This window comes from Amblyomma mixtum, chromosome 3 (assembly GCF_055824585.1).
Source record: "Amblyomma mixtum isolate Tamu chromosome 3, ASM5582458v1, whole genome shotgun sequence".
NCBI lineage: Eukaryota > Metazoa > Arthropoda > Arachnida > Ixodida > Ixodidae > Amblyomma > Amblyomma mixtum.
In genome coordinates this window covers 434,837,805-434,854,813 of record NC_143014.1, presented here as the reverse complement: position 1 = coordinate 434,854,813, position 17,009 = coordinate 434,837,805, and the positions used below count along the sequence as shown (strand labels likewise).

Here is a 17,009-nt window from a genome sequence, read left to right as displayed (position 1 = left end):
GGCCATTCCGACCTTTTTTAACTCTGCTCATCGAAGATTCTTTTGGGGAGAACAGAACGCACAACTCAGACCAAAAGAACCTGAATCATCCCATCCCCTTTGAGCATCCGAGGGCCGTTGGCACTGAACCCAACCGACTCAAGCGACAGCTTGTAGATTCCTGGAACATGCAAAGCAAACCTGCAGATGTAAATCGGTTTCAAAGCTGCATTCCAGCAGCGTATGTACATGGTTTTCGCGACGTCGCGAAATCCGTCCCCCACCGCCCCGCGAACATGCATTGTTCACACACCCCTTTCCCGTAGCTGTCGAACAGGGAAAAGCGCGTCTCTTGCCCCAACCCCGATGAAGGTGCCGAGGCGGCCCGAAACGTCGGTTCTCTCTTTATGAGATTTTGGCCTGTGTGTCACGTTCTGTTCTCTCTAATTCGCCGAGGTGTTCACGTTGCAAAAACTCCTTTGTGATGGGGGCGGGATCTTACATTGGAGCAGTATACTGGCTTCGTCTATCCGGAACAGTAAAACGCCTGACGCAAAGCAACGCACAGTTCGAGCTACTCTCCCGAAACGTCAACCAAGACAGCCATAAAGGCCGTAGGAAAGCACGCGCATCCCAGGACGGGTTTCAGAAATCTGGATGCCAGCTGACCTGCACAGCGCGAACTTATCCACCATGGCAGCCCGACCGGGTTTTTTTTTTTGTTTTTGTTTTTTTTTTTGGGGGGGGGGGGGGAGTGGGGTCAGAAATGAGGGGCGGCACTGGAGACTTCTGGAGTCAGAGAAACGCCGCGCGACTTGCCTTTCGAGTGTGTTGCACCTGCCAAACGAGCCAGTGCTTGCTCGGCACTGGCTTGCTAAGGGGCCTAATGAAGCTAGCTTGATTAAGCCCGGAGCTCATTACGAGCACATGGCAGCAGTGAGCCTACTGTTCTCATTGAAACGTCGCACCTAATCTGCATGAGTAATGCCATTTGAAACGCCGAATGGAAATAAAGCATTCCTAGCATCGTTATCAAGCAATCAAGATACAGAAGGACAAATACAAATAAAAAAATACGGAGAATCGAATGTCAAAGTAAAAATGGTTGGATACAAAAGCTATAGTATACGAAAAGTGATAACATGCGTACGTTTAGTGAAGGGATGCAGCAAACAATAAACGCGGGGCATCTCGTTCAAGACCCGTCGTCGCCTCGGCACCGCCCGGGAGTCAGAGGGCGCGCGTTTTTGAGAACTACTCTTTCTGCCGCCTCCCCGGGAAGATGTTAGTCGAGCTGAGCAAGTCGATAGTTTAACTTAAATTCCATTAGCGTGAGTCAGTTGTCAAGGGAGTTGGCGAAACGACAGCCACGTATTTGACCAGGTGTCCAGCGAGTCTTCTGCTAGGTACGCCTACGCGCATCACATTCAGCGGGACCAAAAAGGAGGAAATGAAGTCTCCAAGCTGCCCCTTGTGACTCCCTCAGGTGAACGCTTCCCCAGGGAAAGAAAATTCCTGCTAGAGTCGGTACCTAGAGTGGTGCGCACCACGCGAGGTTGAACTGCATTGCCGTGCCATGTCTCAGCCGTGCCTGCTGTCGAGACAGGCGAGGATGTGACCATTGTGTAGCGAAAGCTACTCTACTATAGCTGGGACGCATTTCGCTGTGAACCTCCGAATAACCTTGAAACGACCTTGAGATAAATCATAGTTTGTGCTGCTATGCGCATATACCTGTGCGCACCACACCTTGGCACTTGACCTTGAACTTTGATCTTGGAACTTTGACATTGCAAGTGGTCGACAGAGGCAGTAAGTGCGCCACGTGGTAATCACGTTGTGTCAAGTGATTCAATTCACAGTTGTGACGTCAGGTGTGGGGCATATATTACCAGACCTGTGCGCTATACTGACCATCGATCAGTCTTCGTCTCCATCAAGCCAATCAGTGAAGACGAATAAGCGGCTTTTAACGGAGGGGGGGGGGGGGGATTAAAAAACAATAAAAAATGTACCAAAGATAAACCATGTTTAATCAAGCTTATGTAGCTATCGCTACGTGAAACTCGGTTCGGCAGAGTTGAACCGCTGCCTAAATTTTTTGTCTGCTCAAAGGCATGTCGCCTTCTTTCTCATTTCGATCCGTGGCTTGACGGGAGTGCCGAAAGGTGTCGCAACAGCGTCGGCTCGCTCCATCGTACTAGGTGTATGTTTCACCTGTACAGCGCGGCGCGAACGACTGGAGGTGACCCCATCCTTGTCCATGCTGAAGTCAGGCCGTTAGAGGAGGAACTCACGGGGTCCTTGGGCAGCATATGCTTGTAATTCATCCAGGACATTCGGGATTTGCTTACTAGGAGTAAAGTTTCTTTGCAGTGAAAATGAATGGAAAAGACAGCCACGGTACTTACCCAACTACGTTATATCACGCGCCCGCTGCAGTATAGAAATCGCGTACGTATTGAATGACCACTAAAAAAGACAAACCACAACAAACTTCCGCTAAAATAAATTGAATTGAATTGAACAGACAAAGTGACCATGGTAGAAACAGCGCCCGACCAACCAACAACCCCAACTCTCCACCCTTCTGAGAAGACGTGACGCTGACTCCAAGAAAGCATTGCCCACTGTCCCAAGGTGTGCCAGATACGCAGATTGGGGTTGTGGATACCTTGTACCACAGCGTTCTTGTTCCCCCCCCCCCTCCTCTCTCTCTATCTTTGTTTATTTTTCTGCACCAACTTGCCGCGCGATTCATCTTGCTTGGTTTTTACTTAGTTCGCGGCTCTCATGTGGCCCAAGTGGTCACGTGGTTGGGTGTGTTCGCACCGCTAGGACTCAGTCCCCGTCGTGAGCGCCTCTTCCCGGCACCCATTCTAACCCCGGTGCAGAGTGGCAGGCCAAAGAGAAGCATACCTCAGGCTAACCCCTGTACCGTTCTCTGAGAGCAGCTTCGCTGTTCATTCGTACGTCCTCCTAATTAATGTTCAGTGACGGCCACACGCTGGTTGTTGCAAAGTGCAGAATTCTGGGGACAAAAATTTTGGATATTGGAATATTGTAAGTCGCTGTTACGGAAATATTGAAGGCAGTGGTCTATTCTTTAGATGCGTAGCAAGACCTTTCTTTTATGGTGTTTCCATTAGTACTGCCATAGCAAACCAATGCGGAACGTTTTTGACGATAGCAAAAACGTTAATAGCGAAAAAAAAAAAAATCCAAGCCTGCCGAAGGTAGATCTGCGGATATATTGATCTTATAGCTAAATCTTACAGTATATGAAAAAATTGCTTTCGTTGAAAATACTTTTGTCCAAAATTTCTGGCTTTGGTGTATTTGAAATTCATGCCTGACTTTCGATTTTGAGGCAGACCGGAATGTAACGCTTTACAAAGATTTCAAAACGTCGGCTGTATCGTTTCCATATTTCTTTATGAAGCGTTTCAGGGGATGCGGTTATCGCAAGTACTTCGGCGGGAAAAAGGTTTCGTGGTTAAATATACCGTCAAGTTCTTTCGCCTGCGTGACTTCCACTATCTCCGCGATAAGCTCCTTTCCTTGTCCACCTATATAAATATATTTTCGATAGCTCAGAGATTCATGCCTGGTTCACTGATTTCACTTTGCGCTGTGATGTTGCAAACCTGTTTTTGACCTGTTTTCCGAGATTAAATAATTTGGTGTCCTAAACTAACCAAACTGTGTTGAACAGCGGTTCATCACCTGTACCGTGCATCGCGATGTTTGTTTTCTCGACCTAACGTTGCAAGTCCGTTGAGCTACGGGTTTCTTCTTTTTTTTCCCCCGGAATTAACCTGCTGAAAACCACTCAATAGGCGAGAGCGTCCCTGCTGTCTATTTCTCATTTTAATTAAATTTAAATTTGGCAGCAGGCACTTTTTTTTTCTTATATCGTTGTCCCTGCTCCAGTTCTGTCTCCCTCCCTTTGTGTGTGTATGTGCAGTGCCTCTTTTTTTCTCTTTGAAATGTTCCAGCTTAGCAGGAACTTGGATACTAGAGAACTATAGCTGGTGCTCTGTCGGAAATACGCCATCGCGTTTTACCGTTGGGCTTGTTTTTTTTTTTTTTTTCTTACTAGCAGTTTTATATCGCCGGTCGCTTTCTTTATTCACGTTCTCGGAAAGCTCAGAGGGAAGGCGGCAACGTGAACGGTTCATTAGATCCTGGGGAAAAAAAAAAAAGGCCGTCGAAAAGCAGGATTTTGCCGGCCGTTTCATTTTGCGTCGTTTGTAATTCCCTCTCGATGTGGACCCGGATGCGGAAGTCGATCAGCGCGCTGCTTTTTCTCCTGGCGGTGTCGGCCGGCGGAGCGGCTCGCTTCGACTCCGTTTGGCTCGTCTGATAGCGCGCTTCCTTCTTTCTCTCTTTTTGTTTTTTACATTTACTTTTCCTTTTTTTCCGGCCTTGATGCGGGTTCTTGTCGGATCGCTGGCGCGCACGCTTTTCGTAGTGGGCGAGGAGGCGCGGAGCCAACGTTCGCGGTGGCAGCAGCGCGTCTTTCTGTGCGAAACTTCGGCTCGCTCCGATTCCGCTCGTCTGGCAACTGGGGCCGGCGTCTTTGTGGTGGTCGGTCTTTTCATTGTATTGTCCCCGCGTTAACGTCGTCCCTTCGGAACACGTTGGTCTCAGCTACTCGCACAGCAAGTTGAAAAATCCTCCGTTGATCGTGTTTTTTTTGTTTTTCTCGGACGTTCGCGCGTAAGCTCGTCTGCCCTGCGTCGCTGCCACCGGCGCCGTGTGAGAGACCGCCGCTCGGGGCTTACCGCCGAGGCGTGCGATATAATAGCAGCGCGTCGCATCGTCAGGGCACCTCGAGAGTCTGTTGGCCCCTCGCCGCGCCGTGCGTCGACTGTCGAGGCTTCGCTCGAGGGCCACGTCTAAATGGTCGTTGTAGCGGCCGCACCACAAATGAACATGTTGCCGTGCTTAGACCTGCACGGGCCGCCGAGCACCAACGGGACCACGACAGCACTCGGTGTCGACTCCCAGGCAGCAGTGAGTGCTACAAATCCCTACGCGGCGTTTATTTTTTTGTCTTCCAGCAACGCCGCGGCAGCCGCTACCAGGCTGAAACGCGGCTTGGGGCCTGTGCGACCGGCTGTCGCCGAGCGCGCGTGTTTTTTTATCGCGCCGAACAATCGGCTTGCTAGGCAAGCGACGATACTACTCGGCGGGGTTGCTGTCTTTGTGTTTTTAACTACGCTTTTTCTTTGTCGCCGCCGCTGCCCTGTAACGTGGTCGTCCCTCTCCGGACTGACTTCTCGCACTCGTAGTGCTGCGTCCGTGAAGTCTCGGGGGGAATCCGCGAACGCCAGCTTCGGTTTACAACAAAAGACGGGTGTTCGTCTCGCGGTTGTCGGGCAGCGGCCTTCAACCCCTTTCTTGCCGCTCTTACTACTCGCGCGCAGTGGCTCGGTTTACTACGCTCAATCAATGCCAAGCTCGTCCGCGCGTCGACAGAGCGGCGACGTCGTTCTCGGCATTCCAGGAAAAGTACTGGAAGAAAAAAGAAAGTACGAAGGGGGGGACAAGTTTTGTTTTTTCTTTTTGCCCGGTCGTGTTATCCAATCCGTGACGCCTTGATGCTGCGCCGCCGCTCGCATTGGCACCGCGCGTGAGGTAGTACGTCGTCGTCGATCGGTCGTCTATTCTTTCCGGCGTGGCGCTGCTCAACTCGGGCGCCGAGAGGCACGAGTTCGGCAGAGTTATAAAAGGAAAGCCGCAGGCGGCCAGCGAGATCTGGACTACGCGTCCAGCTGCACGAGTTTGTTGTTTCTCGATTTTTTTTTCTCTCCAGCATTTGTTGGCTTGCCGTCTTGGATGTGTCGTCACGCGGTTGACTTTGCCTTCTCTGTTTTTTTCTTTGTTTGCCGTTGGTTTTGTTGACGCCGAATCCGTTGCGGCGTGCGCCTGCACGCTGCTATCGGCGCGTGTGGAGAGTCCTGAGTGGGATGACGTCATCTATGGCAGCCTAGGTGACAGGCCCGCGGAAGAAGCAAACAGCGTGCTTAATCACCAATGTGCGCGCCGCGTTAACGCGAGGAGCTTGTACGCCGAGCCAAAGCAAGCCACAAGTCGCAGCCTATTGGTCGTCGCGCTAATCAAGCAGCGAATTGCGCTCGCTTCATTTGGTCCCCTTTTTTTTATGAGAGTTTGTGGCAGAAAATATTGAGAAATAACCTAGATGAAAAACATCATTGGGCAGCAGTTCTGAAGTGGGGATTTTATGTTGAACACTTCATTAGTGTTTTCCCTGCACATGTACGATTTGGACAGGGCTAAAACACTTATGTTTGTAGTCTTTTCTAGAAGTAACCACACTTAATGGTTTCCTTGTGTAGTGGAGCCCTTATGGCTTACCTAAAGATACGAAGTTCTTGAACGGTGAGAAGAACGCCGTTTACCTTACAGAGATGAAATTTTTGCTTGTACCGTGTGTTCCGTATTTATCTGTCCCTGTTACGAAAAATTCTGCTGCGCAATCTGCTGAACTATATCGGCTCAAAACGCCAACTACAAGGTACTTTATGATGGTCTTCGTCTTTCGATAAGTAATTTAACATCTAAAATTGCCTGCATTTCAGGAATCTTCGAAAAACTGCATTCAGCTGCGGCAGAACTTTTCGTCCAGGCGATCAAAGAAGCCAGTGTGACAGACTGCGCCATCTGGCGAGCGGTGTTAATTTCAAGGAGCAGACGACACGCACATCCGAAGAAACCGCGCTAGGTGCGCATTCCTGCCCCAAGCCGTGACATCGGTTGCCTCACCACTCGCCAGATGGCGCAGCCTGTCGAAGTGGCTTCTTTGCTCGCCTGGATGAAAAGTTCTGCCGCAGCTGAATGCAGTTTTTCGCCTATTCCTGAAAATGAAGGCAAGTTTAGATGTTAAATTACATATCGAAAGACAAAGACCATCATAAGCTACCTTGTAGTCGGCGTTTGAACCCATATAGTCCAGTAGTTTGCGCAGGACGGTACACGTTTACTCTTTCAGGTGATGCATTAACGACATTAATAAACATGGATCACTGTGTCATGTCCACCTGTCGCCGCTAAATAATTTAGAATTGAATTTCTTCTTGATGCTGTTTCGGTTTCATCAGCCGAACAATGGCTGTGACGTATACTTGACCTTTATGCCACATGGGGCACGAAGAAAACTGCAATATAACTGCAGATATGTCGTTTGCTCTCTTTCCAGCTCTTGAAGCAAGCTGTTTTAAGGGGTGTAGTGAATTAAAACTTCGTGTGAGCGTTGTTATTGCAGGGTTTTTTAAAGCCTCGTGTGAACTAAAGGTCGACAGCACAGTACCGCCATCATTTGGTTGGTGAAATCGAAACAGCTTGAGAGAAGAAACTCAGTTATAAGTTATTATGCGATCGTAGGCGAATAACATGTAGTGATCAATGTGTTCTACTATATAACACATCATTTGAAAAGCAAACTGGCAACTAAAATTAGGTGTCTATAGCTCAAGAGGAGGCATAAGTGCTCTACTATATGTCTCAGAAGCAAACCATGCAGCCTGGTTACTTTTGGCAAAGTCTGTACCCTCATTGCTGAGATAGTTACAATGTAAGTGAAGACCAGGCGTTTGTTTTGTTTAACATAGAGCATTTCTTTGTGCTCGGGAGGGGGCAGAGCAGAGACACCAACTGCTTCCGTGCACTATAGGTGTGCACTTCCAGCAGAATTGTTGTACGAGCATAACCAGTAATTATTAACTAGTTATTACATATCGTTTTATGTTTGATTGCCATGCACTACAAGGTTGCTGCTCCTAGTAGGAGCTCAGCGCAGCGTGTTATTTGCACTATTTTGTGCGTATTTAGTTTTCAGAATTGTTGGATTGTTGAAAAAAAAAGTAATACACGTTAATGGAAGTTTCAGCAGTTCTGGCTGCTTCATTTGCGTTCCCGTCACCTAATGTGTGTGGTCGCAAGTTGTAGAGTGCTATCCTTGAGACCGACGTCGAAGGATTTATGACGCATGGCGAGATTGAAATAGGACTCCTAGATCTCAAGAGACACGCAGGTGGTCGCAGACCTCGCAGATGTTGGAAATATGAGCGCGCTGGCTTCTCACATTCGCAGCTGTGAAGGATGGCTGCTTAGCGAAAGCAGCAGAGGCAGAGGCACTGCAACAGGTCGTCGTAAGACTTCCGTTTTATTGGTTCATAACGTTGGACACGTTTTTCTTTTGTACACAGAGTCCGGTACACATGCCACTTTATTTAAAGCTGTTGTCACTATTTCTACTTTTTCTTTTTTTCAGAAGCCATGAAATTGATTGTTTTGTAAGGAACACCTGACACTTGAATGCTGGGCGTGGCTGTGTTATTACATTGTTGGTGACGTAGTGCCTCGCTGCGAGATGTTGGAATTCATAGCACTATTTGATGCACTTGTTGGGGATGGCTTGTTTTTAGCATATCCAAAATCTACAGCAGACTAGTACTCATGCATCAAACAGCGCTGTCAAACTTTAGTCACTTGTCCTATCAAACCAATGCATTATAGGCAGGCAAGCTTAAAGGTACTTCATGTTGACACGTAAAGTCACGACTTAAAGAATCTCTTGAAGGTTAAGGCTATTAGCTTGTCTTGCTCTGGTGTTCATTGCGTTTCCTTCTCTCAGGCACGCAGCGCTGTATTTTCAGAGAACTGAACCTGCTCTTTGTGTCTGTTAGTGCAGCTTTCGGTAAAACTCAAGTATTTCGGACACTCTATATAGCTGAACCCCCTCAAAGAAGGCTCTTTGATCCTGAATGTGGATCAGCGTGCCTCGTTCTTTTCCTCGCAGTTTTGAATGCTCGAGTGATTTTGTTTCTTCAGTTCCAAACTGCCTCACGCAGCTGTCCTTGTAAGTGTGATTACTGAGCCCAAAATTGTGCCATGCTTCAAAGCCTGTTTACTGCAGGCTGTGACAGGCACCATTCAATGAGCGTTCCATTGTTCAAAGTTAGGCCATGAAAGTTAGCATATTTTTTTGCTAATGTTTCTGTCTCTTTACCGTTCAATATGCAGCATTTATTTTGCACGAAACTAGTGCCAGTTTGGCTGTCTTGTGCCCAAATAAGGACAGTAGTGAGCTTCTGTTTTGTGCAGAAAGAATGTGCTAACACAGTTGCACCAGTGACTGTTTGATTAGTAAGAATTTGAGCGCATTGGTTGATCGAGGCTGTGTATTGGCCAGCTCATGTTCAGTTACAACACGTCGAGGTTAATTTCGATTAACTTCTGAGCCATAGTGTCACTGGCTGTAAGATGTTGTTTAGCTCACGTGACCGTGTGACCGCACTCATAAGTGTCGCATTCGCTATGTTCATTCTGTAACAGACAAGTAATGAGACATTTAGCTTCCTTTATTTTCGATACTTAAATGCCATTTGAAGCAGTTTTACATGTCGGAGTGTTTGTTTCTGATGATGGATGAGTTGTGCGGCAAAGTGCTTTGCTTGAAGTGATCGTGGTTGCCATTGGCTGCAGTGGAAAGGTCTGATGATCATTAAAAGTAATTTGGAAAGATAAGTCGCCGATTGGCTTTGACATAGGTGGTGCGGTAGGAGTGTTGGTGGGCTGGTAGAGTAATGCATGTTTTTGGGCAAGTTGGTAACATTCTTGATTCATACCTGCAGTGAGGAAGCACAAACATATAGAGAAAGTACTGTCTTTGTCAAAAGTAACCAGGCTGCATGGTTTGCTTCTAGCTTGTGTAGTGGAGCCATTGTGGCTTTCCTAAAGATCAAAAGATGTTGGAAGGTAAGAAGACCCCCCGTCCTTACCTTTAACGACCATTTCAGCTTCAGGGAAGCTGTAAGGGCTCCACTGTACGAGCTAGAAGCAAACCATGCAGCCTGGTTACTTTTGACAAAGACTGTACATGCGAAAACACTTAACGAACAAGCAGTGTTCATCCATGTTTTTGCATGTTCCTTCTCCTTGTGTTTGTGCTTCTTCGCTGCAGGTATGAATCAAGAATGGTAGAATAATGGCTATGAGGAGATATATGGCGGTAAAATTGGGGGAAGAGGGAGAGGCTGGCGACTGTAAGTCGGATGTAATACCCCTGTCAAGCGGGCAAGTTAAGCGCACTTATGGGGAGTGCACTTCGGCATCCCGAGTGACACTTTGGGCTACGCGGTGCGAAACGGGAAAGCAAAGTGCACTCGTAGTAAAAAAAAAATGGCGACAGAAAGTGAGCGGAATTTCTGAACAGGACGTTGGAAAAGAAAGAAAGACTAATAATATTTGATTGCTTAACGTGATAGCGCAAATAAAACGAGGTTCAACAGTTTTCAACAATGAAAACAAAATGAAAATAGAAGAAAAGCCAAGACCAGCCAAGACTATCCAGAATTTTGACAACAAACAAGATGGCAACAGGCAGCGATGTTGCGTCTGATCACGTTTACTTGTTTTGTTGCTTCGCTTGTAGCTATAACCAAGCCTTTTTTTTTTTCTGAAAACAGTGTTATAGCACGTAAAATAAAGTTGTAAGTACTTTTTATGTACTATAAATTCTGTACCATTGGAACCGCTAGCGTCGAGGCTACGCACTCGACCAGCAAAGTGTGGTCCGTGGACGCACTCTCAGCGGAGTGCACTCTTCCGCGAGTGACACTCCACTTGCGCCGTTTAGATGCGGCGAAGTGTACTTACAGCGGAGTACACTTTCCTTAAGTGCACTTAACTTGCTGCATACTAGATGTAAGTGAGTAACCAGCCTCGTGTTGATGTAAATGTTTGTTTACGACGGTATTGTTGCATGCTGCCCCAACTAGAGAGCGGTCAGAAAGTGCAGCTTGTGTTGTTCTGTGGGTGATCGATGTCCCTGTTCTCACCCTCTGCCTGAACGTCGTGTGTGCACAGCAAACTGACCTGGAGCCCGACGCCAATGGTGGGGCCCCGGGAGTGGTGCTCACGGGGGCCCAGGCGGCCGGAGCCGGGGCCGCAGCCGCAGCAGCAGCCGCTGCCAACATGGCAGTCGTGGAGGCCGCCAAGAACGGCCAGCCCAAGCGGCTGCACGTCTCAAACATCCCCTTCCGATTTCGGGACCCAGACCTGCGGCAGCTCTTTGGCGTGAGTGAAGCAAAGCCGCACTTTTTTGCTGCACTTCGGTTGACCATCAGTTGAACTAAAGTATAGGTGGCAGTGTTACATGGCAGGGCCAACTGTGAGATCTCAAAAGTTCACATGAGGTCAGTGTTCTCGGTTGAGCGGGTCGACTTGCTGGAATAACTGTCAACAGACATGCTGTATTACTTAGTCGGTGAAGTTATCCCGCTGCCATATGTTCTCAATTCACTGCCTCTATGTATAACTTTCTCTAATGACAGAAGCCAACAGCCACAGAAACCAAGGGGCACAGGGGATTTTAAATTTTTTTTATTTATTTTGTGGTGTTGATCAATTTAGAATATTGCTGAATATGTTATCGCTTAAAGCTAATTGATTAGAAAAGCAGAAGAAAAAACAACCACATGCCGCCGGTGGGATCCGAACCCACGACCTCCGAATTACGCGTCCGGTGCTCTACCTCTGAGCTACGGCGACGGCTGTCAAATCTTCTGCTTTCGGGGGTATTTATATTTACAAGTAACCTAACCTTGAGAGTGTTCATCAGTGCCACCCACGTTCATAAGCGGCGGACGTAGAACGTCCTGAGTTACCGCAGGTGTGACCTAGAACGTCATCGAACGGAGAGGGTGGAAGCTGCGTGAGAACCCCCTTATGCTTCCTATGGCGTCAAGGCTGCCAGAACCGAGGCCCTCGCTAAGCATTTAAGCAGAGAAGGGAAGGGGAGTGAGGGGCTCGTTATAAATATGACAGAAGCCAACAGCCACAGAAACCAAAGGGCACAGGGGATTTTTTAAATTTATTTATTTATTTTGTGGTGTTGATCAATTTAGAATATTACTGAATATGTTATCGCATAAAGCTAATTGATTAGAAAAGCAGAAGAAAAAACAACCACATGCCGCCGGTGGGATCCGAACCCACGACCTCCAAATTACGCGTCCGGTGCTCTACCTCCCCCCCTGTGCCCCTTGGTTTCTGTGGCTGTTGGCTTCTGTCATATTTATAACGAGCCCCTCACTCCCCTTCCCTTGTTTGCTTAATTTCTCTAATGATGTGAGTATAAACATGCAGACACTCAAAATGGCATCAGGAAAATTGCCGCCAAGTGAGTAAGTCAAATATGCCTCTATTAGATTGCCTTGGGCCTGTGTGATGTTCAGCTGCGGAATACGTTAATCGCAGTACCTGTGGAGAATTTCAGTTTGCTGATATAATGTATGGGATTAATGTTTAGAAATGGATTTCCCAAAGTGTGAGCATATTTTTATTTACAAATTGCTTGTGCCTCTTGTGATCACGGGATCCAGGGGTTGAACAAAGTTTCATGATATGGGCCGTGTAACTGCAGTTGAAACTGCCCGTGCAACAGAGGTATTGCAGTGGTGGGTTGAGCTAGCTGATTACATAGTTCTGAAAAACTTGGTGCAAACGTGGCGTCGTACGCAAAGTTGCATCATTCATGCTGGTTTTTAACAAAGTTTTAATAGCGCGAGGTGTGTTTTGGTATTAAAAGAAAAGCGCATCCTGCAGACCAATGTCGTGCTTTCCACTAAACACAAGAGAACTTAGAGCATTCTTTCTCACATTTACTTTTGTTCCTCGTGAAGTTATGCACCTCCTAGTTAGTGATGGCAGGCGCGAGGTGTAAATGTTCTGTCCACTCTCCTTGCAGCAATTTGGCGCCATTCTTGACGTTGAAATCATCTTCAACGAGCGAGGATCTAAGGTGAGTGGGCTGCACATCGTTGTTCGGTGTTCATTGCTTGTTTCATTTATTTTTGGATTCCCATGCTTCCTGTTGCTTTTGGGTGACGCAGTTAACTCTGCCAGCTTTGGCAGTGTAAAGCCGCTGCGTGTTTTTATTTCAAGTCTGTTATTATTGATGCAAAGTTGAAACGCAGCATCGGTGTACTCTTGAGCTAGTGCAGATGCTGTGTGAAGCAATGCAAAGGGTTGTATGAAACAAAAGTCTAATTACCTGTAAATTCCTTGAGGGCATTTTTCACAATGCCTTTGATGCTGAAGAAGCTGGCAGGGTTATGCCTCTCTCAGGGGCTTTTATTAGCGGGGAAGTGCTTCAAGATGTCCAAAGGGAACCCATTTCCTTTTTTGGGGTCGTAACAGTGGTGAAACCAGGACTGCTTTTGAAGACATTAACTGGAAAGGGGGTGGGAGAGCTCTCATGCTCAGTTGTTGCACCTCGCAAGCGGGGCCAAGGCTCGCCTGTGAAAGGGGAAGCAAATGCAAGGGTTAGCAGCTACGAAGAAAACGTTTGTGCAGAAGAATCGCTTTGTTAGCTGTTTTAAGTCTGTGTTAATTGGGCTGGACATAACATCTTGTATTCCAGGTCACCTTATATTTTGAAAAGTAATGACATGGTGTTTTTATTGTAGTGCCCCTTTAATTAACAGCCTGGAGTAATGCGAGTTTTGAATGTGGTCTCTGGCTAATGGTACGCCCTTGGGAAATGGGCTCCCTTTGATTGTTTTTGAAAGAGTGTGGCTTGAGCACAGCAGAACTTTCTTTGGCTGTAGGCACTGGGAGAGATGCACTAATTGCTAATTGCTGTAGCTCAAGACAGTGTCAGTCATGCTCTCCTGGACTGACAGGTTCGGAACCCTTGAAACAGACGCTGAGGAACGTTTGAGGTTGAGCATGTATTGTTTGATTACCGTGTCGTAACAACGGAGGGTGCTTTCACTGAAAACGGGGAGCTTTAGTGGGCTAGGAAAGGCAAAACAGTGACGGAAGCAAATGGCTGACAGGATTGCATTCATCATTTGACCTGTCCTGTTTAGTGATGGCTTAGAATTGAATGTGCCTCTAGCTGTGAAAGTTCTGCTGTCTATGCTCGCTTTTCCCTGGAGTGTTGTTGAAAGTGCGAAAGGCCAGTGTTGAAATCTCCCACAGCAAGTTGCTGTCCGCTTCCTGTCTTTTCGGATTATGTTACTTTTATTAACTCGGCCCGTCATCCCTTTGTGGGCTGTTACTATTCAATAAACCAAATCCGGTACTGCTTTGGACGGGTAACTGGCGGGCATACTTGCTGTGCGGATGTTCTTGCAACATACCGGGACGTTTTGCAGTTTGTCGTGTTCCGCAAAATTGCTTAGTTAGAGCGCCAAAAAATAACTGACCCAAGATCAGATCATAAACAGTTCAGGAGAGGAGATTGCCCGTCCGCCGTAAATTCACTGAAAGCTTCGGATATCTACCAAAATCTGTTATTCACGATCTGGTACTGGAAATTATTTTATGCTTGGAGATTTTCCGTGCTGTTTACAGTAAAGTAAACGTCCCTGTGTGTCTGAGCTGGATTTCTTTCTCTACCATGTTTTTCGTTGAGAGATCAAATTTGTTTTCATTGAAAAACGCTTTTTTCATTGCAGTGTCAGCCTGTGCGTTGCTGCTGTGTGCATTGTTATTGGTTGTATTTTTGAACCTGCCATTACTGCCATGTCTTCCTCTTTTTTTTTTTTATTCTTTATCTGGAGCTTTTTTTTTTTTTTTTTGTAGGACAGTGTGCACTCTGGTTACCTTGAGGTTCTGCCATTCTGCTTGAACAAAGAGCACATGTGCTGCCAGCTCTCGGCGTGTACATGTTCATTTTTGTTCAGGCCGGTTCAGCAGTCTGTGTTCTTTTCTTCTTCTCTTTGAAATGAATGATCCTGCTCTGCGAGAACATTGTGACAGTGGCGACAGGAAACTTTGACGTGCTCAAGCATTTCCGCCTTTAGCTTCATCAGGGTGTTCATTTGTGGGTATTCTCATCTGAATGTATGAGAGCCAGTTTTCAGGGCTGCGCTTTGGTATGAGAACCGTCTAGGTTTCTTTGAGAAATTGAGAACTGTCCCTTGATGTTTTAGCAAACGGATAAAAAAAATTCAGTGCTTGTAACTTGCGTGGCACATGCGCGGTGTTAGTAGCATCCTCAAGGTTTTCTGTTGGCCACTGTGGCTCATTGCATTCAGAGCTTGTCTTTCTCTTCATCTTTTGGTTTTATTTGCTCACCTGTACTTGGTTTTCCTTGTTTACTTTTCAGTATCTCGGCTTTCACTGAAATTGAAGTTAACTGGTTCCGTAGTTTAGAGATGATATTGGCAGTTGAACCTTGTTATGCAGTTTGTTGAGGCTTTATTAATGAATAAAGTTTTCTTTAGTGCAGGCTTAATTAGACACCAAGGCTTGTGCATTGATATCTCGCTGTTTGTAAGTGCTGCCTGGCCCTCGATGAAGGCGAAATGCTATAGAGGCCCGTGTGCTGTGCGATGTCAGTGCGCATTAAAGAACCCCAGGGGGTCGAAATTTCTGGAGCCCTCCACTACGGCCTCCCTCATAGCCCGAGTCACTTTGGGACGTTAAACCCCATGAAACCAAACCAAACCTATCCTAAAGAGTGAAGAGAGTTTTAAAAAAATTTCTTTTTAATGCCACAATTATGAAATCATCAGGGAATATGTATTTTTGCAAGCCAATTCCTTATACGCAGTTTGATTTCATGTAAAACAAGTATTTGTGCATTTATATAATATGATAGGTAACTTTTTGTCGCATGTTTTCGAGGAATTTTGTTCAAGAGGATTTGCTAAAACATGCCTTTGGTTTCTTTTGACATCAAGGAATGCTGCAAGAGTAAAATTATTACCCTGCTTATCATGGAAGCTCAGTTATAGTTTTGAAGTCGCTTCAGGAACAGGAGTACAAATTTTTATTCCCGTTTCTGGAGTGGCAGCTTCAAAAACCTTAACTTCTATGATGGGCAGGATAATTTTACCCTTATTGCATTCCTTGATGTCGGAGAAACTTATTGCATGCATTTTCGCAAGTTCCCTGCTGCAAAATTTCTTGAAAGCTCTTGGCAAAAAGTTAAAAACGTGTTATAGAAGTGCAAAAGGACTTGTTTCACATGAAATTAAATTACATATCTGGAATCGGCACACAAAAATGCATAATTTGTCTAGGTCGCTATTGTCGTTTTTGTCTTGACAGGCTGCAGTCGTCGTGACTTGGTGCTGGAATCTAATCAGTGGCCGCCCATTTGCACTTGTCGCTTGTATACCAATGTTCAACTGCCAAGGCAGGGGCTGCTGACATCTAGGGGTGTGCGAATATTCTATGCTTTCAAAAAGCGAATCAGATATCCTCCTGTTTGATTCGCTGAATCAATCACTGAATTGCTAAATGAATCATATAGTCTGTTTTAAAGTTATTCGAAACGAATCGAGTATGATTGTAATTTTTCGACCCGTCGGGGTGGCTCAGTGTCTTTGGCATTTGGTTGCCGATCCCAAGGTTGTGAGTTCAATCCTGGCCACAGCAGACTCACCAATGTTCTGTGCAGTGTCAGCCTCAGGATTCAACCTCACTGTCAGTCTCACTGTCAACCTCAGTGTCAACCTCAGGAGGTCTAATTAATCCAGTGCCTTCCACTAAAATGTCCCGCTACTTTTGAAACAGGGCCTACTTCAGCGTCGCATAGCATGCTGCCGCGATCGGTCTGTGCAGGATGGAGGGATTGGCTCCACGACGCAGCCCAATCATGTAGCCATGCTCACAATGCTCACACGAGGCCTCCAAGATTAATCAATGCAGCAGGGCTCAAGGCAGGTTTAATAAACCCGACCTTGATGCCCATTCTCTGAATCCATGGTTCATACCTAGCTCTCGGCCCTCTCCTCTACTGAGTTGAGGTGCTAGTTTATTCGCTGTTGTCACCAGCTGCAAAAAGTAATTTTCACGGTCATAGGGTTAGTTCACTAGTTTCATTTTCCGTGCGCCCTTAAATCTCTTTTGTCATCTTTTGACAGCTATAGTTATAGCTTCATAAGTTGATACGCTGCTGCCAGCACTTCATGATGTCACGCGATAACTCGTTTTGTATAAATATTTGCTCAGGTACGAAATATTAATAAAAAATATTCGAT

General features: G+C 46.5%; 1 protein-coding gene across 10 annotated transcripts in view; it reads left to right on the top strand.

Annotated features, from left to right (window-relative positions):
- Nucleotides 1–17,009, top strand: part of Rbfox1 (RNA-binding Fox protein 1) — a 150,555-nt gene that overhangs the window by 102,235 nt on the left and 31,311 nt on the right. For 9 of the 10 annotated variants that reach the window (XM_089585112.1, XM_089585111.1, XM_089585107.1 and 6 more), the window contains 2 exons: nucleotides 10,876–11,085; nucleotides 12,758–12,811. In XM_089585112.1, the coding sequence (XP_089441238.1) occupies nucleotides 10,876–11,085; nucleotides 12,758–12,811 (264 nt within the window). Of the gene's footprint in view, nucleotides 1–4,442; nucleotides 4,999–10,875; nucleotides 11,086–12,757; nucleotides 12,812–17,009 lie in introns of those variants that run through there. The other variant, XM_089585114.1, reaches the window with a different exon arrangement.